Below are 25,543 nucleotides of genomic sequence, written 5' to 3'. Positions count from 1 at the left end.
ATTTGGATAGTGTTCTCCTCCGAATATGCTCTGTAGATTTGGAAGATTGTTTCTGGTCTCAAGTCTGGGCTCTGGTTTCTCGGGGGTTGGCTTCCGTTCTCCCTCACTCAGGTTGTTCTCTTCTTCCCTTGCTTCCCTTAGTATAAGTGTGTGGTATTAGTCTCTTGGAGCTTTGGTTTCTTCTATCCAGAGTTTTATGGTTCTTCACTTGCATAGACGTCTTGTTTGTGCTTGTTTAGTTTGTGAGGTGATTCTTACCTCTTAGCTGGTGGTTTTCCTTATCGTTCGTTATGTATGTCTCTTCGTGCTTCGTGGTGATTTTAGCCTTCTGTTGATTATTTTTCCTCTAACCCGCTTTCTTGGTTCTTTGCATTAGTCTTTGATCACGCTCCTTTGTGTTCAAGCGATTGTTTTATCTCAAGAAGATAAATATATAGTTGTAAATGAAATAATATAAAATAGTAAAAAATAATAAAATAGCGAAAGTTTATGTTATGTTTAGCAGTGAATAAATTAAATATTAAAATACATTTATTTTTTTTACTTATTTCTTTATTCGTTTTGCAATTTTTTGAACAATAAAATAGATTATCAAACTTCAAATGATGATAGTTAGTGTGAGAAGGATTAGATAGTGCATAATTAGAAAATAATGAACCAAATTGCAATAGTCTAAAAGAAGAAGAATCTAAAATGTAAAAAAACAAAAAACAAAAAAAGATGACACATGTCAACAAACTCCCCTTCCACATGTCATAAGAAAAGAGAAAAGTTTACTTTATATATATAGATAGATATTACATAAATAATTGAGGTTTTTTTTTGTTAGATATTTAATGGACTTATTTGCGAACTAGCCATATTTCAGCAACAAATTAGAAAATGTCATTAATTTTTTTTTTTTGATGAAATGTTAAATTTATTGATCAGAATAGAAATAGTAGAGTATTACAAGCTTTAGTGCAAACTATAGCTAAATGATTTACAGATCGAGAAGAAAATCAACTAGGCCGTAACTTCAAACCAACGACGCATTAAACCTTCTAACTTATGGCCCGCCTTGTATCGGAGCGAAGTAATCCTGTTCCGTACTGTTTTATCAATGATCCTGATCAATTGATATACTGTTCGCAAACATGTGTGATGCCTCCTCCCATTTCTTTCCTTCCACAATAAATAGACGCATGTCTGGAACGCCATTTTTAGCAAAATCCTGTCAAATAGGGGAAGTGAGTTGTCTGGAATGTCATTAATTTTGACATAATGTAATTTCTAACATTTATGCCACAAAGTACCCGGTTTTATTTTTTCTCTTTACAGGTATCAGGTAAATGTGGCCAATATAATATAAGGTCAAGAGCACCTGAAAACTATTCTAAATAAAAAAAGGAGAAGCCATCCACGTATAACTTTATTGATCACATACATATGCACCGAGTATTCTTTTCATATTACCGAAGTAGTCTAGAATTATAACCCCACCTATAACCCTAAATACTAAACATATCTCAACCCCTAGATACTAAACATTATCTCAATCCCACCCCAGCCCCTAAATATTAAACTCTAAACTCTAATCAGTAAACTCTAAACCCAAATATAAACCCAAAACCGAAATAGAATGGCAAAATAAATAACAACATTACATATTGGTGAAATTATGAAACGTCTATAATTGCATGGAAGAAGTTAATGTTGACCCCAACCATAACCTCTCACCTTATAAATAATAAACCCAAAACTCTAATCACTAAACATTTACCCATATATAAATCCTAAACCGAAATATAAACCCTAATACGAAATTGAATAGAACAAAATAAATAACAAAGTACATATTAGTGAAATTATGAAATGTCTATGATTACATGGAAGAAGTTAATGCTGACCCCAACCATACCCCTTCACCTTCTAAATACTAAATCCTAAACTCTACTCACTAAACCCTAACCCAAATATAAACCCTAAACCCAAATATCAGAATCTAAAATGTACATAATATTATGTAATATTAAACTATACAATATAAGATCATAGTACGATTTTTACAGGCTCAAAAATATGTAACTATAGTTAGAACTTAAGATAATTACAAACTATATTGATAAACAAAATAGAGTACTTTTTAGTAACCGTCAAATAGAATGGAACATGAGTAAATAGTATAGTAACATAATACATCGCATAACAAAAAATGAAAAATACATATTATTTTACATTTCTATTGTATAAAGTGGCGAGAGTAATATGTAAAATGGAACATGATTAAATAGTATAGTAACATAATAAAACACTGTTTTTACATTTCTCTTGTTCAATTCCCAGATTCATTAGTGGCGAGAGTTCTTCGGGAAAAATATTACCGTCTAAGTTTGCCTTTGCGAACTGGTGCAGTGGATACCCCATTGTATGTATGGACGAGTATTATAGCGGCGAGGAAGCTACTACTTTTGGGTATCAGGAGCAAGGTGCACTCAGGATATGAAATAAATGTGTGGGAGGATCCTTGGATTCCTTCGACGCCAGGAAGGCCAGCTCGCTCACAAGTCCCAGTAGTACACCCAAAGATGACCGTCAGCAGTCTTATTGATTTCGAGTCAAAGGAGTGGGATGCACGACTACTGGAACAATATGTGGATCAAGTAGACATTCCGATGATTATGAGTTTGGCCATAAGCCCTACTCACCGACGGGATACTTTTTGTTTGAGTTACACCAAAAATGGTCAATATACAGTCAAGTATGGATATTGGGTTGCTACGAATTTGATGAGAACAGATGAGGATTTAGAAGTTTTACAACCCAGTATAACTAAACTCCAAGCCTTTGCTTGGACAGTGAATGCGTCACAAAACATTTGTCATCTTATATGGCAATTAATTTCTGGACAGGTAGCGGTAACAAGGAATCAGGTATACCGCAATATGCGATGTGATAACTACTGCCCAAGATGTGGAGAGCCAGAAGAAATTGTTACTCATGTGATCTTTGAATGCCCACCAGCCTTACAAGCATGGACATTATCATCTACACCGTCGAGTCCTCAATCTTTTCATGTACCAAGTGTTTACTCTAACATGGATTATATTTTCTGGAGGAAGAATAATATAATGAAGCCGGAAGATGATAGAGATCCTTATCCTTGGATAATTTGGTACATCTGGAAAGCCAGGAATGATAAGTTGTTCAGAGGCATAGATAGAGACCCATTGAAACTAGTCAGGTATGCAGAGAGTGAGTGTTAAGCTTGGCATAATGCGAAGGAAACTATATATGTTCCTCCACAGGGACAACCTGATGAAGAAACACATGCCTTAAACTTGGATAATATTTGCATGGTGGATGGTTCATGGACCTCCACAACTCAGTTTAGTGGAATGGGATGGGTTTGGAAGGATAGCATTGGGAAGATTCAACTTATGGGGACCATGAACTTAATGCGGCGAGAAACAGAATTACACTCTGAGCTAGAAGCGCTAATATGGGCAATGGAGAGCATGATACAACACTCGACCTGTCAGAGATTTGAGACTGGTTGCAAGGATCTGATTGCAATGATACAAGAGCCACAAGCTTGGCCCAACTTCTCAACTGAGCGGGAAATCATTCAAACTCTTCGGTTGTGTTTTTCGAACTTCAAGATCAGCTATTTACCAAGGACGCAAAATGAGATTGCAGATTCGTTAGCTATGAATGCACGTTTTTTTCATAGATCTATATGTTTTATTGGTTGTTCTATTCCGGTCTGGCTACCCAGACGACCTCAAGTTTGAGTAATATAATAGCCGTTTGCTGCCAAAAAAAAAAAAAAAAAAAAACGAAAACAAAAACGGTTCATCTTCTCCCACATGCGACAGAGATTTACTTCAAATTCAGATATGTACATATTCAAGCGTCCTCGCGACTGACGCTTTTGAAATTCGAGAAGTCTCTCCTTTCCATCACTGACAAAGCCTCCTAAACCGGTCTTCTCCTCAACGCAGTGGGTAGCGTATTCATCGCTCAAATCTGCGGAAAAATCTATTTACTTTTCTAAATATTAGCAATAAAAAACTTATTTTATGAGAGTGTGTGAGTAACAAAGGGCCACATTTTATTTTTCACATTCAATAACTATTAATTAAATTTTTGTTTCTTTGCAGGTTGCACCAGTTTTATCGGAGGGTATAATAACATTATTACACAAAATATAAGACATATGTGAGGAAGTTAGGTTTTTTTTTGTCAGACACTGAATTATAAATTTTTCGGCGTCGTACATCCCAATTTTTCATATTTAATTATGTTTTGTTTTGTTAGCTATTTAGCTCAATTTCCTTTTTAAAAATGAATAAAGTAAAGTAGATAGAAAATATATTTTTGGAAAACGAAAATCCATATCAAAACCAACTTTTGGTTTATATTTTACAGGTAGTCATGAAAAATATCGAAAATTTAGCACCTGCCTCCGAGTTAGAAATTTGGGAATTGCGGATCATCACAATGATTCTAAGAAAGGATTCTCCTCTATAACATCTCAATGTCCATCCCTCTCATATCTAACGTTATTACTTTTGCACAGCGACCACTGTCCAAGAAACAAATTAAACAACCAAGGATATTGTGCCATCTTGACACTACAATAAAAAATGGTATTGACAGCACATTATGATAGCGTTGTTTTATGAATTGCTATTAAAAATAAAAAAAAATTGAAGTTTATATTAATAACAGTTTATTAATGCTGCTGTGTAAAATTAGTGAGCGAGAACAGAAAATCACTAATACTGCAAATATTTAGATGAAAGTTAGCCACGCGCCAAGACATATGTTTTTCTTTTTTTTCAATAGCACATTACGATAGCATTATTTTAAAAACTGTTATGAAAAATCAATTTCTAATCTTTGAAATCTTAACCCTAAACATGTTTTAAACCCTAACCTGAAATTATAAACTTAAACTCAAAGCTATTCCTTTTAATCTTAGTCTTTAACTTCCAAAACACAAACCTTAAATCTTTAGTCAAACTCTATACCCTAAGCTCTATACATAAACTTTATACATAAACCTTATAATTCAAATTATAAATATAAACACTAACATAATGTATTCAACACCCCCATATACTGTTCATATTTTAGTTCCAAATCTTAAAAAAAGTTCAAAATATAGTTATTTTCAAATTTTAATCTCAAAATCTTAAAACCAACCCTTAACATCACACTTCAAACCCTAAAACCTACATCAAAATCATAATCTAAATATTAATCTAATATTTTCAAACTTAAACATCAAACCTTAATATAAACTTTCAATTTTTTTTAAACTCAAATCTTACGCTAACTCCAAACACCATATATTAAAATTCACAAATTAAAATTCAAATCCAATATTCTCTACTTCAATCTAAAAATCTTAAAAATAGCTCTACACTCAAATTTTAAAAATAATACAAATCTTAAACCCAACCCCAATTTTTTTTACTCAAAATACTCTTAACATAAATATTAATCTTAAAACTTTATTCAATGATCTAATTCCTTTATATTTGTTCACAATTTATTCAACTTTAAATTTAACTGCAAATATATTTCCTAATTTTAATCCTAATTTTTAATAAATTATAAACTACAAAAATATAAATTTTAAATAAAACATAACTTAGAAAAATTACAAGCAAAAAATTACCAAATAAAGAAAGACAAAACAAAAGAAAATAAAAAAGAAAGATAAAGTTATTTTGTCCAATCAGAACCATATACAAGGATCACCGTCTCAGCTGTTGGATTATATTAAATCAACGGTTGAGATTAATCTTTTTCTTTATTCTTTTCTTTTTCTCTCTGGCTCCCTCTCTCTCAGAGAGAGATTGATTCTCTCATCTCTTCCATCTCTATACGCTTGAAATCTCACCAACTCTCTCATGTCTCACATTTCAGATCTGGTCAACTGAGAAAGGATGGAGATGCTAATGTAGACGACGAAGACAGAGACTCGCTGGGACGAAGCGCCGATGCTCACCGGAGAAGAAGAAGACGCCGGAGTATCTCTCTATCTCCCTTCTCTCCCTCTGTCTCTCTCTTTCTGTGTCTGTCTCTCTCTCTGTTTTGATTTCGTTTTTCTTTTCTGGTAAACAAAGGTAGATGAGGCAGAGAAGATGATGTTTGGTGGTGGTGCATAGATCCGAGGAAGAGGTAGAAGAAGAAGACGCCGCCGGAGTATCTCTCTATCTCCCTTCTCTCCCTCTGTCTCTCTCTTTCTGTGTCTGTCTCTCTCTCTGTTTTGATTTCGTTTTTTCTTTCTGGTAAACAAAGGTAGATGAGGCAGAGAAGATGATGTTTGGTGGTGGTGCATAGATCCGAGGAAGAGGTAGAAGAAGAAGAGGGGAAGGCGGCGAGTTTGGTCGCTTCGGCGGTAGATCTCGAAGAAGATGGATGAGATGGGGCATCATGGAAACGACCACGATGGCGGCGTGGAGAAGGTCCAAGCTCCGGTGTGCTGGAGCTCTCGTGATGTACTCTCGGTGGAGAGAGGCGGCGGCAGTGACATTAGTTAGGTTTATGGTTAGGTTATATTTTTTAATTAAATTTTATTGTTAACTAGATTTGGTTTAGTTTTGTAAATCTTTTTAATTGTAAACCGATTAAATTTATAAAACATATTTCTATTTGGTTAATTCATTTTATTTTGTAAACCGAATTAAACCAATAAACCATTATTAATTAATATATCAATTCTAATTTAAAACTAAATTATTGTAAAATATATAAATTTTATAAATATAATTAATATACGCTATCATATTGTCCTAGTTTAACAGCATTTATACAATTGCTATAATAGAGAGTGGACCTAAGATAGTTGGGACAGACATAGCAGTTTCAATAACATTAACAATAGCATATGATAGATGTTTTCTTATGCTAAGAATGAACATTTTTTTTTTGTAGTGTGAGTGTCTATGACCCGTAAGGCCAAGAGCTGTGATCAGTCTCCAAATATAAATCAGAGTGAAAAATACGAGAAGAATCACATATCATCCTAATGCCTAAGTGACCATACTTCATCACAAGGTCCACCCACATTCATCATCTCAATATTTCTTCTTTATTATGGTTTGATAGATGCCCAACCACAAGAATGCACCACACAAGCTCTCAGTTATCAGTTGACATAAAAACTCTCAAATATCTGATAATACTTTACACCACTAAAATATACTCGTTTGTTTTGAAACGGTCCACAATCTGAATGCTTCATAGGTAAGCTGTCGAAAACATTGTTCCTTACTGTCATGGGGAAGGTTGATTGGTATACCTACCTTTACTATTTTTCTTTTAAAGATGGCCCTTCTATGGTGTTCCGTAATAAAACGTCTCCTTAACCTTCGCAAATATCTTGTTATTTGACATCCATTATTTGTTTTTTTGTGGCCACGTACAGTTTCATAATATTATTAAATAAACATTTAATTTTATAATTACTATCTAAAAATATATAGTAATAGTCACTAACAAATCAAAATTAAGTGTTAAACCCTTATAAAAATATGTTAATTAATATACATAGTAGATCATATAAATGTAGGAACTAAACTAAAATCTACAGTAACGATCATAATTTCAAATAACTTAAAAGAAAAAATAAAATTGCAATGTTGTGTAGTTCTTACATATTAAATCTGACAACATTTAATTGTGTTTATTTTAACTTTGACTAATGATTTAAAAGTTAGGCACGCGATTTCTAATTAAAGCATGTTAATTTGGTTTCGCATAAAAAGATGGGGGCACATACTTATATTTTGCTGTCTCTCTTTGGAGCGACGAATTTTCAGAGCACGTTCTAGTTGGTGATGTGTTATTTGATACTTTTTTTTTTTTTGAAAATTGTTATTTGATACTTATTAAATGTTTTTTCTTTTTTTTTTCTTTTTTTTTTCTCTTCTTTACCAAAAAAATGTTTTTTCTTTTAGTCATAAATATTCTTAAATATTGGTTTATCTAGTAAACGTAGGTAGATCTGCAAATAGTAGATATGATGGGTCAACAATATGGGTCAATATTACATTTCTATATAATCGTACCTCAACCATGGTATTGTGACCAAAAACAAAGTATTTTGTTCGTGCCTTAGTTTCTCTTCAATGGACTCCAAGTGCGTCCAGTTTTTCCAGAACAAGACGATTCTCATCACCGGTGTTCCTGGTTTCCTTGCCAAAGGTACTCTCTTTTTGGTATCTCACCAGTTTGACATGAATTGGATATCTTACAGTATGGTCGATTATCTGATTGTTATGTTATGAACCACGAAGAAGATTATGTCACTCAATTCCAATTTGATTGCCAATGTTTTTAGTGACTAAGGTTCATTAAGGTTTTTGGATTTCATTTGCATGCCACACATGAGAACTTGTTGTACTGAATAATAACTTAATCGTTGGTGTTATCTTTATTCATTTCGTTCATTTGTTGTTCAATCTCGTTATTTTTTTCTGTGATCCTTACACCATACGTGTACTTTCCACCTATCCGGAGTTTCCTCACCAAAATAATTTTTATAAAGTAATTATGATTCGAAGATAATTAATAGTTTTTTTAATAATATGTAAATAGTGTTTTTGGAGAAAATATTGAGGGTACAACCAGACGTGAAGAGGCTTTACCTTCTCTTGAGATCAACAGACAATGAATCCGCCATGGAACGGTTTCGCACTGAGGTATAAATTGCTTAAACATTTCGTTAGACATAAATCAGTATTTATATGAATATCTATGAGGTTTATAACTAAATGTATGTAAACATTTAGTCATTTATTTTTAGCAAAAAAAAAAAAAATTTAGTCATTTATTTTGAGAGTATTATTTGACTTACATGCATGCAATAATACAACAGGTTTTGGAAAAAGATCTTTTTAGAGTGTTGAGGAACGATTTAGGTGATGCAAATTTGAAAATAGTGTTAAAAAAAGTTGTCCCGATTCCGGGTGATATTTCTGTTGTCAATCTGGGACTGAAGGACTCTGATCTCTTACAACATATGTGGAATGAGATAGAAATCATTGTAAATGTTGCTGCCACAACGAACTTCGATGAAAGGTGTAGAACGAATATATACTGGTGGATCCATGGATTATTCAACTTTTTATCCTATAAGAAATATTGAAATCTAACATAAAAATTCAACTTTTAATATGTATAAAAAGATATGATGTTGGTCTTAGCATCAATACATTTGGACCGCTCAACGTCCTCAACTTTGCCAAGAAGTGTGTTAAAGGACAGTTGCTTCTCCATGTCTCCACCGGTGAGTTCTATAATGCCATTTACTCTCACGAAAGCTAGAATACGTATTCATATCATTTTGATTCATTATATATGTGTGTATCCTTATTTACTGGATGTAATGTTGTAGCGTATGTTTGTGGAGAAAAGCCTGGAATCTTACCAGAGAAAACATTCAAAATGGGAGAAACGTTGAACTCTAATGGAAAATTAGTTATTGAAACTGAAATGGAGCTAATGAAGCAGAAGCTGAAAGAACTGCAGAAACAAGAATGTTCCGAAGAAGAGATTGCACAGTCCATGAAAGATCTTGGAATGTCAAGGTTAGTGTAAAATTACAAACTAGTTCTTATATTAATTGACAATATCCATTGAAGTTGAATAAAATTACTCTTTATTAGGGCGACGCTTCATGGATGGCCAAACACATATGTGTTTACCAAATCAATGGGAGAGATGCTTCTTGGTAACCATAGAGAAAACCTTCCTCTCGTTATCATCCGTCCCACGATGATCACTAGCACTTTTTCAGAACCGTTTCCCGGTTGGATTGAAGGGCTAAGGTAGATTAATAATATAGACCATTTGGACTTGATAGATTCATAATAATATTTTTGTTCTAATCATGTGCAGAACCATAGATAGTGTGATTGTTGCATATGGCAAAGGAAGGCTTAAATGTTTTCTTGCGGATTCAAACTCAGTCCTTGATCTTGTAAGTTCAACTTCGTTTAGGGTTTTGGCATATAAGATCATCTAGCCAGAGTTTTGGTATTATAAATTAATCAGTACATATTGTTAATTCATCTATAAATCAATACATACGCTGACTATATATCTACTTTGTTGTGGTGCACTGAAATCAACGTTCATAGATACCTGTGGACATGGTCGCTAATGCAATGGTCATGGCAGTGGCAATACACGCCGGGAAGTCAGGCTCTCAGGACGTGTACCATGTCGGCTCCTCTTGTAAGAATCCAATAACATTCGGACAGCTTCACGACCTCGCGGCTCGTTATTTTACTAAAAGCCCTCTTGTTGGACGAGACGGGTCACCAATCATAGTCTCCAAAGGAACGATCTTGTCCACTATGTCTCAGTTCAGCTTCTACATGACCCTTCGTTACAAGCTACCTTTGCAGGTATGATTTGCATTAATTTCACTAACTAATGCTAATTATAATTCTAACACAGCAAGGCAAATGTTAAAATCTTGGTATCATGTAACTTAGGAGACTCGGAAAAAAATAATGAACAGGGAAAAAGTTTTATTAAATTGTATATAACAACTTTTAGGTATTATTTTTTCACTACCAGATGTTGCGATTGATAAACATAGTTTATCCATGGTGGAATGGAAATAAATACAAAGACATTGACCGCAAAATAAAGCTGGCGATGCGGCTTGTCGACCTCTATCGACCTTATGTGTTGTTTAAGGGAATGTATGTATCCATCTAAAACTTTCAACAAATAATTTCAATTTTTGAATCTTTACTTTTTCAGTTTTAATTTTCTCAATCGATTTCGCCATTATTATTTTGCAGATTTGACGATATGAATACTGAGCGAATGAGGTTGAAAAGACAAGAAATCAATAAAGAAATATATGGTTCACTTGAATTTGACCCCAAGTCTATTGATTGGGAAGATTACATCACGAACATTCATATTCCCGGCCTCATTACTTATGTACTACAAAATTGAAGCTTCTATGCAATAATTTCTTTTATATTATACTACGGTCGGTCCGAACTACGCGCAGATTATAAATTTCAATTTGTTATATATAATATTTATGTCATAGATTTATTTATTATTTTGCTTATATGTTATATAATGTTTATAATATAATTTATTACAATTGTAATATGTAAAGCTAATATAATTTCTCACTATTTTAAGTAAGGCTAAATTATATCTCTTATTCAAAAAAAAAAAAATTCATAAAAAAAGTAAATAAAACAACTTTCCAAAATGTTGTATGACTTAAATACACTAAAACTTCTTTGAAAAATAGTAATATTTACTATATCATTTGTTAAACTATAAAACCGAAACAATATATTACAATCTAACTACATTTTTTATATAATATTTTTTATGTTTAAAAAACATGATTATATATTTGGGGTTTTGCAAATATGACTCAAAACTTGAAGTCAAACACAAAACTAACACATGTTTTTTTTTGGAATTTTGACATGCCTCTTTCATCCCCAAAGTTCAGATTATTCACGAAAATGCCATCACTTTTTTTTTTCTTTTCAAAAATGCATATTTTACTCTATCATCCTCATTTTCCTCAAGTATTCACAACATTGTCATTGCCCTCAATACACCAACCACCATGAACAACCAATTTGAAGCTCTTAATGCACCTAAAAATCGATTTACACTCTTTCTTTCTCAATTCTTATGAACTAAAAACAACATCTCTTTCACTTTCTCTCCATATTCACCAAAAAACCCCAAGATTATGATTCTAAAATTTTTATGGTTAATAGAGCCATTGAAGCTTACGATTCTTGGTGGGTCACTTTTGTTTGAGATTCTGGGTGCTTGAAGAAGACTTATGTGTGCTAAACAAGTTATCTCACTGGTTAAAACTATGAAATCAGTTTTTTTTTCAGATCTGTTCGTTTAGACGACTTACGGGTAAGTCGTCTAGCTGTAGACGACTTACATAGAAGTCTTCTGGTCAATGCAGAGGTTAGTTTTGCAATTGACTTTTAAATGTGTTTTTATAGATGACTTACATGGAAATCGTCCATCTTTTTTTGTTAAAAAAAAAAATTCGAGACGACTTCCATGTAAGTCGTCTAGGGTAAACGGGTTAGTTTTGCATTTGACTGGATTGTGTCAGAAAATTTGACTTTTCCTGGACGATTTACATGTAAGCCGTCGAGTAGAAAATTAAAAACTCAATATTTTGTTATACCTAGACGACTTACATGGAAGTCGTCTCAGGTTAGTTTCGCAACTGAAAAATAAAACAAAAAAAAGTTATTACGACTTACACGTAAGTCGTCCGTCCGATGACTTACATTGAAGTCGTCCATGATTTTATTCCGAGATTCTGGTCAAACCGTACTTATCTTGGACGATTTCCATGTAAGTCGTTGGACGGACGACTTCCGTGTAAGTCATCTAGAAAAAAATAATTTTTTTTGTTTTATTTTTCAGTTGCGAAACTAACCTGAGACGACTTCCATGTAAGTCGTCTAGGTATAACAAAATATTGAGTTTTTAATTTTCTACTCGACGGCTTGCATGTAAATCGTCCAGAAAAAGTCAAATTTCTGACACAATCCAGTCAAATGCAAAACTAACCCGTTTACCCTAGACGACTTACATGTAAGTCAAATTACATGTAAGTCGTCTACGTTAAAAATCAATTGCAAAACTAACCTAAATGGACGATTTCCTAAAAGTCTGCCAGACAACCTCCGTGGAAGTTGTTTGCGTCAATGTTTAATAAACTTTCATTTTCTCTAAAACTATAAAGAATTTAACATTTTCTTGTTAATTCATATCTATTAATCAATATTTTAGCTACTAAATGAAATTTATAACTCAATTCGTGATATTTATAAGGTTACCAACATTCATGTTTATTTATGTTTCTAGGTGATCCGAGAAGTCTTCTACGCTAATTTTTGAATAACTTGTATTTTTAAGAGTATTAAGTAACTTCAAGATATGTAAAAACTCATATTTTCAATATATGTTTTCTGCCTTAGTTTTACTAAATTTGACTAAGTTTTTCAAGACAAACTTGTAAAAATTGTGATATGTTTTCACTAGTTACTATTGTTTGTTTTCATCTCTTAAGTACTTAGTTACCAATGATGATTATTGTTTTGAGTGGGTAAAATACTTGTTTCTTAAAATGTTGTATCAATGACTTAAGTATCATTATTGTTATATGTATCAATGATGTTTTTTTTCTATGAGTGAATAGAATGGTTAATATGATTTTTAATTTGTTGTATCAATGATTTAAGTATCATTATTGTTATATGCATTAATGATGTTTTTTGGTAGAAGACTTCCCAGAAGACTTCTAATGAAAGTGTTATATGTTTGAACTTATGTACTGGTTTATCTTTTGTGAATTTGACTAAGTTTTTTTGAGAATTTTCTTCCTTAGTTGTAATAAATTTGATTATTTTTTTCTGTTACTGTGTTTTGCTATTGAAGTTGTATCAATAACTTCAATTATATCAAGTAATTTTGGCAAGATAATATTGTGGAATATGAACATATTTACCAAATTTTTTATTAATATCTCTTCAAATTTACAAAAAAAAATCACAATTAAAGGAATACACATGCAAATCACAAAACAGACCAGAAACAAAACTATTATAGATCATTCTTCTACAAAGACAAGTTTGGACTCCACTTGATATGGAAGAAGACTCGGTCAGAAGACTTCCTTCTTCTAGCACATAATATTTTAGAAGACTTTGAAAGACTTATGGGAAGTCTTCTAGCATTATATTTTAGAAGACTTCCCATAAATCTTCCAAAGTCTGCTCCAGATCTAAAAAACCTGCATGTAAAAAAATGTTCAAATGACTTAAAACAGAGAAAATAAGTGAAAAATTATATAGATATACTTTTATAGAATACACAAAGTACATATCGAAACACTACAAGGGGATGAGGTAAAGATAGCATAATAAGATAGCGTTTTGGTCAAGAATGCTATATTTGACATAATCTTTACTCTACGATAACGTTTTATAATATGCAGTTTTATTTTTCGGACTCAAAAGCATGTAACGCTTTTTAAAGAAGTCTATTTTTATATAGCTTTTGTAATCGTGAAACGCTATGTATAGTTTAGGCGGAAAATTATTTCATTATTTTAGCGAACCCGGCAAAGACTTAGCAAAAAAAATTTAACTCTACCTCTCAAACTCTCAAAATTCACTCTCAATTTTTTTTCCCTTCGTTTCAAATCTATCGAGGTTCTCTCTCAATACAAAACCCTTATCTCAATCTCTCGACCCTAATCTCAAAATCTCCCTACTCTTCAGTTCTCTTCTTTCTCCCTCCTCTTCCTTTCTCTATGGCCATTTAATCCCGACCTTCCACCAGATCTGCTCGCTGTGCTCCGCCCCAAATCGACTAAGGTCCTCTCTCCGTGACGGAATCGTAGGCTCTGCTCTTATCAATTATCATTTTTTGAATCAGGGATTTAGCTCCGCGGCAGTGTTAATCTGAGATTGGTGCTGGTCGCTACATATTTTTATGGCTTCTAACGATGGTAAGCCCTTCTGGATGAAACACGCAGAAGACGCCCAAATCAAGGACCAAGGAGTGAAAGATGCCGCCGCCAAAGCAGCTTTCGAAGCCACATTCCAAGGCGTCGATAGTGATAGCCTCATTATTGTTTTCTCGTGTGGTGTTTGATGGTAAAGGTCATGTCTTTTATGTCTGTAACATGCTTTTCTTCTTCTGCTGCTGGACTCATTGGCTCTCCAATCGTCAATTTTTTTGAACTAATCATAGAAATTCTTCGCTATTTTCTTTCTTGCAGCAAGAAGATTTGTCTCAGCCATAAGGTAAATAGAAACCCATATTCCCTTTTGCTTAAAGCTTCCAACTTTAAGTTTCGATCTTGACATTAGCTTTCCTTCCTACCACAATCGTTACGATTGCAAGTTTATCCAAACTAATTAAGATGTTTGATTTGCTAATCTCTCTTCCTGTGTTTCACTTACTAAACCGAGGGCTTATGCAAATCAAACTTGTCAATTAGCTTCGAACTTCAAGTTTCAGTTTTATAGTTACCCTTTAATTTTGCATAAACTCTCTGTGTTTCACTGATTGCTATGAGTACTGAGTTGTGTATATAAATATTTGATTTTTACAAGTTTTATTGTACAGAGAAAAGTTGTTTTTGGAGGTGTAGAGCCTGTGAGTCAACCTCCATGGCGATCTGAGCAGACAGGAACATCAACTGCTTTTGCTCTCCCTGGTACTATTTCCTATCACCTGTTTGGCTTATGTTTATGAATTATTAATTAAAAAAAAAAACTAGCTTCCTCTCCTATTTGTATTTCTATTAAGCATTGTTTGGAAGTTTAACAATCATGTGCCCAATGAATTCTATAGGTCCTGAAGGTTCCAAGAGTGTTCAAAAGGGTGTGACAGAGAATGCTCTTGTTGTTGGTCCAACTCTACAGCCAAAACTCTTTCAGGTGTTGTTAACCTTTGCTGTTTATTCGAGTAGTGTTTTTGACTCGTGGTTAATTATTATTTTCACAGCTCATCCAGGTGCACTTGGGTTGGGTTACTGGAGCATAAATTGTGCTTTAGCTCTTGAGAAAGAAAGTATGAGGTTAGTCTCTTAAAATTTAGTTGGCAGACATCTCTATGACCCAACTTTGGACGTTTTATTAACCGGAGGTAATAATCTGAGACAAGTTTTGATGTATTGTTGCAGCTGCAAAGAGACAGTAGGTTTAGATGCTTGAGAAAGTGGTGATGGATCATCGAAGGACTTGGAAGTGCAAAGCCAAGAGAAACAAGAAGCTCCTGAGGCGAGTTCATGGCGGCCTTGCCTTTATCATTGCAGAGACTGATTCTGCTTCCAGTCCGACAACATAGCTTGCTTACCAGAGGAGGAGAAGAAGAAGCTCCTGTGTTGCAATTTTGATATCAAATAAAATTTTGGTTTTGTTTTTGTTTAGGTTTGGTTATTTTGTAAACAATTTCGATATCAAATAATATTTTTCAAAATATTTTTATTTTGTAAACATTTTTGATATATAATTTTTTTTTATGTTTTTCTTTATTTTTTTTTATTTTTTTATTTATTGCAAACCCAAAAAGGTTGCACAGGCCCAAAAACAACTTTACAGGACCAGACACAGAACGGTACAGAACGCTCAGACAAAACTATCAAAGCTAAAGATACTAACTACCGAAAAACTCCCATAGAACAAAGGTCTCTGTCTCACCTCTGTCTTACCTCGCAAAGAATGAGAACCAGGTAGCTAGCACTGAGTCCTGACCCGCGGGAACCACCTGTCGTCGGGCCAATGGATCCAGTCTAAGTCTGATTACTTGTTTGATCTCAGCAATAAGCGAACTCGGTTGCTTCTCTATAGCTGAATGAACTCTGTTGCTTCTTTCCTTCCACACTAAATACAGGACCGCTTGATGGACTAGCCGAGTAATCAGGATCACGTTCTTATCCCTCGAAGGACTTTTCAGCCACCTCAACACTTCATCAAAGCTCTGCGGAGAAACCAAATTCAACCTAGAGATGAAGAAAGACCACACTTGATTGCTATACACGCAATCGAAGAACAGATGCTGGCGAGACTCGTTATGGCCAGAGCAGAGAACACAAGTTGCAGGCACCGTTAGTCCCCAGCGAATTAACTTGTCTCTCGTAACCATTCTATCTCTAGCAGCAACCCAAGTGATAAAAGCGTGCTTCGGGATTCTTCCTGCGAACCAAACAGACTCGTGCCAAAAGACTTCTGTTGGAGCAGGGAACAAAGCCCTCCATGTTTCACTTGCTGAGAAAATACCATTGCCTCTTCCAGGAACCCGGTACCAGCCAAACTGATCATCTACCTCAGAGTCTAAAATCTCCTGAGCGTTAGGTAAGCACTCCCTTATTTGAGTGAGTATCGGACTTCTGCTTCTACTGCGGTCCAGCCACCATCCACCACCGGTTAGAGCGTCAGCAACAACTGCATCAATACTTAAACCAGACACCTGAGGACCTCTATCTCCTACTAACTCGATCAGGGGACCGCGAGATGTCCAGTTATCTTGCCAGAAACTAGCAGAAATGTCTGACCCCACCTCACAGACCACCATAGGTCTCGCCAGTGTTCTCATCTTACAAATAGATCTCCAAATCCAACTACCTCTTCTGGCTGGGTTCAACAACCAGAAATTCTCCTCTCCCATCAGATTTCGACGCACCCACGAAACCCACAATGAACCCCCAGCTGTGAACAGGAGCCAAATTAGTTTCAAACCAAGAACTTTATTCCAATCCGCAATGCGCTTTAAACCCAACCCTCCTGCTTCTTTAGGAGTACAGACCGACTCCCATGCTATCTTTGCACCCCTTGCTGAATTAGGAGCACCGTTCCAGAGAAACACATTACACATACGCTCGAGTATGCTCACACACTCAGGCGGTATAATGAAGATAGATGCCCAGAACGATATTGTGGAGTATATCACTGCTTGAATAAGCTGAAACCTACCAGCGAAGGACAAGTGCTTGACTGTCCAAGATCTGAATCTGGCCTCGATTTTATCTAACAAAGGCTGAAAATCTGACCTTGTCATCTTCTTAGGTGATAAAGGAACTCCCAAGTAGCGTATTGGGAGAGCTCCTTGAGCAATTCCCATCTCTGTTGCCATTTCACGACACCTACTAGAGCTTCCACCATCAAGCAATAATTCTGATTTTTGCCTGTTAATCCTCAATCCTGAAATCAATCTAAACTCCTCTAGAATATCCAGAATCCCTCTCAGTGATTCCGCAGAGCCATCAAAGAAGATCAGGACATCATCTGCAAAACTTAGGTGAGTAATCAGAGGCGCCTCACACTCTGGGTGAATCCCGAACCTACCCTCTATAGCCCCTCTATCCAGCATCTTTGATAAGACATCCATAGCTATCACAAAAAGTAGTGATGAGATGGGATCTCCTTGTCGAAGCCCTTTCTTTCCGGGGAAAAAACCCTGCAACTCTCCATTCAGCACTATACTGTACGAAGGCGTGGACACACACTCCTTGATCCACTCTATGAATTTATCAGGTAGTTCCAAAGCCTGCAAGACCTTGAATAGGAACGCCCAACTCAGATTATCGTAAGCCTTAGATATGTCTATCTTAAGGCAGCCTCTCGTCGTTGGTCCCTCCATATTGAACTCCTTCACCAGTTCAGTGGCTAATAGCACATTCTCGCAGAGCAAACGATCCTGAACAAACCCCACCTGGTTCCTCTGAACAATATCAGAGACACACAGTTTCAGCTTCTTCTTCAAAAGTCTTGCCATGACTTTATATACCGTGGAGCATAATGATATCGGTTTGAACTGGGTTAACTGGTCTGCTCCAACAACCTTTAGAATGAGGGAGATCGCCGTGGTGTTAAACTGTCTTAGCAAACGTCCCGCTTTGAAAAATTCCTTAACTGCATCGACTGTATTCTGCCCCACAATTTCCCACGCTTCCCAAAAAAATTCTGCTGAATAACCGTCCGGGCCTGGCGCTTTGTTCTTTGGCATAGCAAACAGCGTAGTCTTGATCTCTTCCTTTGTAGGAATCCTTTTAAGGTTATCTGCTACCTCTTGAGGACACCTAAACGACAGCAAAATTCTCAAATCATCCACTGATATCTCATCAATCCACTCATCCTCTACTCCCAATAGGTTCTGGAAATAGGCCACCACCATCTCCTTAATTTGAGACCGATTAAAGATCCGATTACCCCCCGCATCCATCAAATAACTGATGCAATTCCTTATCTGATGTTCCACTACTGCCTTGTAGAAGAAGGTTGTGTTTGCATCCCCACAGTCCAACCACCTGATTCTTGCCTTTCTGCTAAAGAAAACCTCCTGAGCTGTCTCAAAAAACTGCCACTTCCTACGCGCCACAAATTCCTGACGGAAAAGTGTATCTGACGGAGAAGTAAGCATCTGAATCTGGATCTCTTTCAAAATCTCCAGGGCTTCACTAGCTCATTGCTGAATGTTTCCAAAACCTTCTTTGTTCAACCTCCTACAAGTGGCTTTAGCTTTCTTCAGTCGCTGCCCCAAGGAAAACAATTTCGAGCCCACTGGGATAGGTTCTTCCCATGTCTTCAGCAGCTCTAAGAGGAAACTCAGGTGTGAGGACAGAAAAGAAAAGTATTTGAAGCTACAATTTCTTGACTGGGAGACAGAAGAGAAGGTCACCACTGCTTGAGTATGATCCGATTCTCCTGGCGCTTCAAAAATACTTACTGCCTCTGGATAAGTGTCTCTCCACTTTTCAGAACACAGGACCCTGTCCAACTTCCTAAGAATTGGATCCTCAGGGCGTCTGTTGGACCACGAGAAGAAAGTACCCCTAATGTCCATGTCTGACAGATTGCTCTCTTCCAAACAATCCTTAAACTCCTCCATACCTCTGATTGGTAGATCATATGGTAACAGAGAGAAATGCTCCTCCGCTGATAGAATCTGATTAAAGTCTCCCAGAACCACCAAAGGGGACACAACAACTTGAGAATGTCGAGAAATTGTAACCAGATCTCTCCATAGGTGCCGTCTCTCCCCTTCTGAGTTGTGAGCATAGACGAAGGCCACTGTAGAGTTCGTACCTGTTGCCGGGTCGTACACTCCACATAAGACTAACTGCTCCGTTTTCAAATAAACCACTACTAACAGGGAAGAACTCCAAAACAGCCATATTCTCCGTCCTGCCACCTCTGAGTAATTCGTTTCCACTCTCCAGCCCGGAGCCACCGCTCCCAACACATTCAAAAAAATTTCCTCCTGTACATGAGTCTCAAGCAAAGCTCCAACTGAAGAGCCCAAACTTTGCAACCAACTCCGAACAATTCTCTGACGACCCACTCCATTAAGACACCGAACATTCCAACTAAACAACTTCATATTTACAAATATTAGAGGAAGAATCCGATCAGAAACTAAACTCCTTACCCGAGGAAATTTCTCGAGTAAGAAGCTTTGACGATTTTGGGGGAGAGCCTACTGCTCCTTGAGCTTTCCAAGTCGTCCACTGACGCACCGCCCTTCTATATTTCTTTGAGTGCTTGGTGAACCATAAATCCTCCTCTTCTGTGCTAAGAGTACTTGGAACCTCTTTAGCCTCCAAGCTTTTTTCCTTAGCTCCCCTTGGGTCCTCACAAATCTCCCCTTCCTCCAACTGAACTTCATCCACTGCCACCTGCTTCTCCGCTGATACCGACCCTTCCACAGAAACTTCACAAGCAGGAGAATCCTTAACTACTAGATTTTTAAGCACATCTGTCTTCACCTCTGAGTACTTTACCACAGGAAGAACCAAATCCTTAACATTCCCTATCTCCGGAGGCGAACTCAACGCTCTTTCTCTAGCCAACGCCCTGGAACGAGACCTTCTACGAGACCTCGATCGAACCTTAGCCTTCTTATCCATTTCAGTCTCAATCTGAACTTCTGTTTCACCTTCCTTATTAATATCCAGCAGAGAGACTTCATCTCCCGATTTCACCACACTGACCACTTTCTCACTTCTCTGTGCCCGAGCTCTCTTCATTGGAGGTTTATGACACCGATTCATCAAATGACCAAACTTGCCACAATTTATACACTTTGGAGGAAGACTAGGATACTCAATGTTAATTCTGACCGAGTTTCCTTGAGTATCTTTAACTTCAACCACCTCTGGAGGAGGTTTGGACAGATCAATTTCTACCTTCACCTTCGTGTCTCCAAAATGATAGGGGTCCAAACGAGACTTCTCAGTATGTAGTGGATCTCCTATACCGCTGGCCACTACACTGATACCATCTAAGGAATACAGCTGTGGGGGGACATTTTTCAGCACTGCCCAAGTCGGAGCGAAAAGCAGTTCCTGAGCCGCTAAATTCCCATCAGCAGTCCATGGATAAACCGAAAAAGCACACCGATCCGCTTGCCAATATCCCACCTGCAGCACCCACTCTCTGGTCTGAATCGAGGGAATGAAGATCAACACACACGTATCGGACACCGTACGAACCGTGATACTCCCGAACTTTCCCCAAACTGGGTTCAGATCTGCGAGAATCTTCGTTGCTGAGGGTCGACGACCGTGGAAATGGGCCACCACGTGGTCCTTCCAGAGTTCTGATGTCTGAAGGAGAACTGACTCCGGAGCTTGCACTACCGGCGTGCCATCCTGAAGAAAGGAGGGGTTTGAGATTTTGCGAAGATTCCGCAGGGAGGACTTGAACCTCGCCGCATACGAAGGCACCTTAGCGGCAGGAATCGACGCAGGGAGCGCGGGGGACTGAAGCTTCATCTCTAGGTCACGATTGAGAAGACGATTCTCACGATTCGACAACCTCACGGGAGAAGCCCCACCTGGGTCAATCGGGGCACTTGAGGACGGGGAGGGAACTGGGGACTTCATTAGAAAGAGACGAGAAGGAGTGAGCTTCTCGCTAGCGGCGTGAGGCCTAAAACTAGCGGCGGAGATTACTCCGGAAACCTAATCGCCTATTTTCGCCCTTTTTGGAGAGAGAAAAGTTCAGCTTTTTGATCAAAAAGTTCTAGTATCACTAATGTATTTTTTTTTTTAATAATGCTATAATAGCAATTATTATTTGCTATTATAAGTTTTACAATTGCACAACTAAAAAACGCTATCAAACTAATACTTTAACATAGCATGCGCAAAAATGCTATCTAAAGTGCTCGAGAAAAAATGCTATCTAAAGTGCTCGAGAAAAGATTGTGGGGGAAGATACAGCGTTCGCCATAACGCCATAACGCTGCGCTATCTTGCAATAGCGTTTTCCTCATGCTATATATGAGACGTTTTCTTGTAGTGAAGTGAAGATGAGAACCATCTGGTTAAAAACCTGCAACAAAAAGATAGATTAGTGAGAAAGACGTGAGACAAAAATGAAATTCATATAAAGTTTGGTGATTTCAAGTCAAAGAGCTTAGAATGGGTTTGGAGAGTTTTAGTTTGGGAAAAAAGTAAGAACTTTATGCAACATGAAGTTACCAAATGAAGAAAAATCAGATATAAAAGCTTACCAAAACGCTCAGATCTGTTATGAAAGGGAGACATGTGAAAAGACTCCGTCAGAAGACTTCCAGGTAAGTCGTCTTGGAAGTTTTCTAGCGTATTATATTTTAGACGACTAACAAGTAAGTCGTCTAGAAAGTCTTCCAGATCTGAAAAACCTGCATATCCAAATCCAGATCTGAAAATCATGCATATCCAAAAACGTTCAAATGGCTTAAAAACAGAGAATGCATCTCCAAAAACGTTCAAATGGCTTGAAAACAGAGAAAAAGAGTGGAAGATTAGATAGATCTACCTTTATAGAACACACAAAAATACATATCTAAATTAATAGATCTACCTTCAAATGAGTGGAAGATGAGAACCATGTGATGAAAAACCTGCAAAACAAGATAAATTAGGGAGAAAGACATGTGACAAAAACAATAAATTGATATAAAGTTTGGTGTTTATAAGTTCAAAGAGATTAAAGAGAGGTTGGTGAGTTTTAGAATGAGGAACATACCATTTTTGTTTCAGCCATTTGAGAGGAGGAGAGAGAATGTGTAAATTTTTCTTTATATATGGAGACAAAAATTCCAATAAGGTTAAATATTTTCGATTCAGAAGACTTTCTAGTAAGTCTTACTTTTAAGTCGCCTAGAAGACTTCAATATTTTTATCGGGAAACTAAAATATTTTTAGCAGGAAACTAAAATAGTTTTAGCGGGAGTTAGAAAACTTTCAGAGAAGTCTTCTAATGGCCAGACGACTTACCGGTTAGTCGTCTAGACCCTAAACATAACCCTTAAACTAAATTAAATAATTAAACACTTCATAAAATCAAATTAAACTCAAAAAACTGTTTACTATACACATAAATAAACACATATAGGTAAAATTTTAATTTTTCAAAAAAACATTTAAACTTACCAAAATCTAACCCTAAGAATACATAAAATACTACAACATAGGTTGTCAAACCCTAAGCCAAAGAATATCATGATTAACTACTTTCACTCATCTATGTTGAAAACTATTCAATTTTATTATATTTTAATTTATATTATTTAAAACTGTTTATAATTACATGATTTTAATTTTTCACCTGACAAAATATATTTTTTTAAATTTTATAAGTTATTTTTAAGATAAACTACACTAGAAGATTTCCATCTCAGAAGACTCAGACGACTTTCCGGGCCTATATTCGTAAAAATGAGCTCTGTTTTTTTGTTTGGTCACAAGGGGCTGGCTGTAATTTCACAAGGCTTTTAGGTTAGTTTTGCATTTGATTCAATTTTGGGTATATTTTTGTATTTAAAATCAAGTTTTGAGTCATATTTGGCAAATCCCCCTATATATTATGTGTCGACTATTGTATCATTTATTCATTTTATCATCATTCCGGTTAAAATTATTTGATATTCCCCAAATTTTATTGCAAAAACTAAATTTAATAATTGGATTATTGAGATATTCTTATAAAATTATTTTCATTTTAACGGTGCAAGTCTTTTAATATGTTTATTTTATTTTACTTTTACTGTTTATCAAATAATTTTTAATTGCCTCTCTTGTTCATATTATGTAAATATTTATTTTCATATTAGTATTTGATTTGTATTTGAGGACTTTCGAATTCATGACATAAATTTTGTTGTAATTTTAATAATTTGTTATTTTTGTTTTTTACTGTTTAAGATATATATTATCCGTTTCAAAAAGATCCGCTTTTAAAAAAATATTTATTTCAAAAACACATTTTTACATTTTCATTACATCGGTAAATGTAAACTTTAAAAACAAATTATGCTATCCAAAACTCTATTGGTAAAAAGTTTTGGGATACAGTTTATTAAAAATTAATCTATCAATATTCAATATTTAATATTAAAACTTACATTTTTTGAAACAAAAAAAGTATTTATTTTTTCTTAATATGTGTATTTAACTATCTGTCACTTCCCAAAAGCATGACTTAGATCTGAAAATCTACGTATCCAAAAACTTTCAAATGACTTCAAAATAGAGAAAAATTTCAAAAATAAATTTTTATGATTAAATAATAAATAAAATAGTCGCATTATGTTGAATCTATAAATTTTTAGAGTCTAACATATAAAATACAAAAACACAAAACCAAAATTTATAGATCTACTTTTAAAAGAATGGAAGATAAGAACCATGTTAAGAAAAACCTGCAAAAACAAGATAAATTAGTGAGAAGAACATGAGATAAAAATGAGAAATTGATATAAACTTTAGTGTTTTCAAACTCAAAAAGATTAGAGAGAAGCTGAAAAGTTTTAAAGGGAGAAATATTACATTTTTGTTACAGCCTTTTTAGAGAAAGAGAAAAAATGTGTAAAATTTTCTATTTATAGGAGACAAAAATTTTCAATTAGGTTAAATATTTTCGATTCAAAATAGTTCACTGAAAGTATTCTAGTGCATTATTTGTTAAAAATCTTCCAAACCCTAAAATCAAATAAGTAACTAAATAGCAATATACACTTCATAAACTTAAAATCAACATATAAAATGTTTAATATACACAAAACTAAATACATATAGGTCAACTTTGTTTTTATTTAAGAAATTAAATCGGGCTTTTTGCAAGATTGACTCAAAACTCAAAGTCAAACCTAAAACTAACTCATGCTTTTCTTTGATTTTTCTTTTGTCCTATTTACCCCACAAGTTCATATAATTCACAAAAATGCCATCAAAATTTTTTTCTTTCCGAAAATGACATTTTTACTCTCTCACCCTCATCATCTTCAAGTAATTACAAGATTGTCATTCTCATCAATACCCCAACCACCATGAACAACCAATTTGAAGCTCTTAATGCACCTAAAATCGATTTACACTCTCTTTTTCTCACTTGTTATGAACTAAAAACAACATCTCTTTAACTTTGCCTCCATATTTATCCAAAAAACTCAAGCTTTTGATTCAATTTTTTTTTATGGTTGATAGAGCCATTCAAGCATACTATTCTTGGTGGGTTACTTTCGTTTGAGATTCTGGGTGGTTGGAGAAGACTATGTGTGCTAAGGACATCATCTCACTAGTTTAAGGTATAAAATTAGAATTTTTTCCAGATATGTTTGTGTAGAAGACTTACCCGTAAGTAGTCTGGCTGTAGAAAACTTACGGATAAGTCTTCTGGTCAAACGGACGACTTATTTGTAGGTCATCATCTTTGTTTGTTAAAAAAAAATCTAGAGATTACCCTAGACGACGTACTGATAAGTCGTCTAGGATAAACGGGTTAGTTTTGCATTTGACCGAATTGTGTCAGATATTTGATTTTTTCTGGACAACTTACCAATAAGTCGTCTCCGGGAAAACAAAAAATGCAATATTTTATTAAAGCTAGACGACTTATCTGTAAGTCGTCACAGGTTACTTTTGCAATTGGAAAATAAAACTTAAATATTTAACTTTTTCCAGACAACTTACTCGGAAGTCGTCAAGTAAGACGACTTACTTGAAAGTCATCCA

The 25,543-nt window shown here is 35.3% G+C and overlaps 3 protein-coding genes and 1 long non-coding RNA gene across 9 annotated transcripts; 3 read left to right on the top strand and 1 right to left on the bottom strand.

Moving 5' to 3' along the window:
• The first annotated feature begins 5,806 nt into the window (after window positions 1-5,806).
• Window positions 5,807-6,584, top strand: LOC106333207. Its single transcript, XR_001268314.1, has 3 exons — window positions 5,807-6,023; window positions 6,120-6,198; window positions 6,295-6,584. It is a non-coding gene; the product is annotated as an uncharacterized LOC106333207 (long non-coding RNA).
• A 1,492-nt stretch (window positions 6,585-8,076) lies between these two features.
• On the top strand, window positions 8,077-11,036 carry LOC106332116 (probable fatty acyl-CoA reductase 4). The gene is made up of 10 exons (XM_013770583.1): window positions 8,077-8,202; window positions 8,596-8,699; window positions 8,876-9,078; window positions 9,186-9,286; window positions 9,395-9,587; window positions 9,666-9,827; window positions 9,898-9,979; window positions 10,140-10,409; window positions 10,585-10,712; window positions 10,815-11,036. Exons 1-10 carry the CDS (start codon window positions 8,127-8,129, stop codon window positions 10,972-10,974), a joined length of 1,479 nt encoding a protein of 492 aa, XP_013626037.1. The 5' UTR covers window positions 8,077-8,126; the 3' UTR covers window positions 10,975-11,036.
• A 3,119-nt stretch (window positions 11,037-14,155) lies between these two features.
• LOC106328746 (protein pleiotropic regulatory locus 1-like) lies at window positions 14,156-15,976 on the top strand. 6 transcript variants are annotated; one of them, XR_001267626.1, is made up of 6 exons: window positions 14,156-14,693; window positions 14,819-14,843; window positions 15,169-15,259; window positions 15,397-15,482; window positions 15,550-15,622; window positions 15,728-15,976. XR_001267626.1 is itself a non-coding variant. In XM_013767255.1 (5 exons), exons 1-4 carry the CDS (start codon window positions 14,691-14,693, stop codon window positions 15,586-15,588), a joined length of 369 nt encoding a protein of 122 aa, XP_013622709.1. In that variant the 5' UTR covers window positions 14,156-14,690; the 3' UTR covers window positions 15,589-15,622; window positions 15,728-15,976. The 6 variants fall into 6 exon arrangements, 3 of the variants coding, with proteins under 3 accessions (XP_013622709.1, XP_013622708.1, XP_013622707.1); XR_001267627.1 differs by having other exon boundaries at window positions 14,156-14,699; XR_001267628.1 differs by having other exon boundaries at window positions 14,156-14,843; window positions 15,169-15,278.
• A 275-nt stretch (window positions 15,977-16,251) lies between these two features.
• On the bottom strand, window positions 16,252-21,427 carry LOC106330696. Its single transcript, XM_013769126.1, has 5 exons — window positions 19,972-21,427; window positions 19,270-19,832; window positions 17,350-18,927; window positions 16,843-17,013; window positions 16,252-16,755 (listed from the first exon to the last, which is right to left on the bottom strand). The coding sequence occupies exons 1-5, from the start codon at window positions 21,425-21,427 to the stop codon at window positions 16,252-16,254; spliced, it is 4,272 nt and encodes a 1,423-aa protein (XP_013624580.1).
• Between the last annotated feature and the right edge of the window lie 4,116 nt (window positions 21,428-25,543).

The sequence above is a fragment of the Brassica oleracea genome, chromosome C3 (assembly GCF_000695525.1).
Source record: "Brassica oleracea var. oleracea cultivar TO1000 chromosome C3, BOL, whole genome shotgun sequence".
In the NCBI taxonomy this organism is placed as follows: Eukaryota; Viridiplantae; Streptophyta; class Magnoliopsida; order Brassicales; family Brassicaceae; genus Brassica; species Brassica oleracea.
This window is presented reverse-complemented; position numbering and strand designations above follow the sequence as displayed.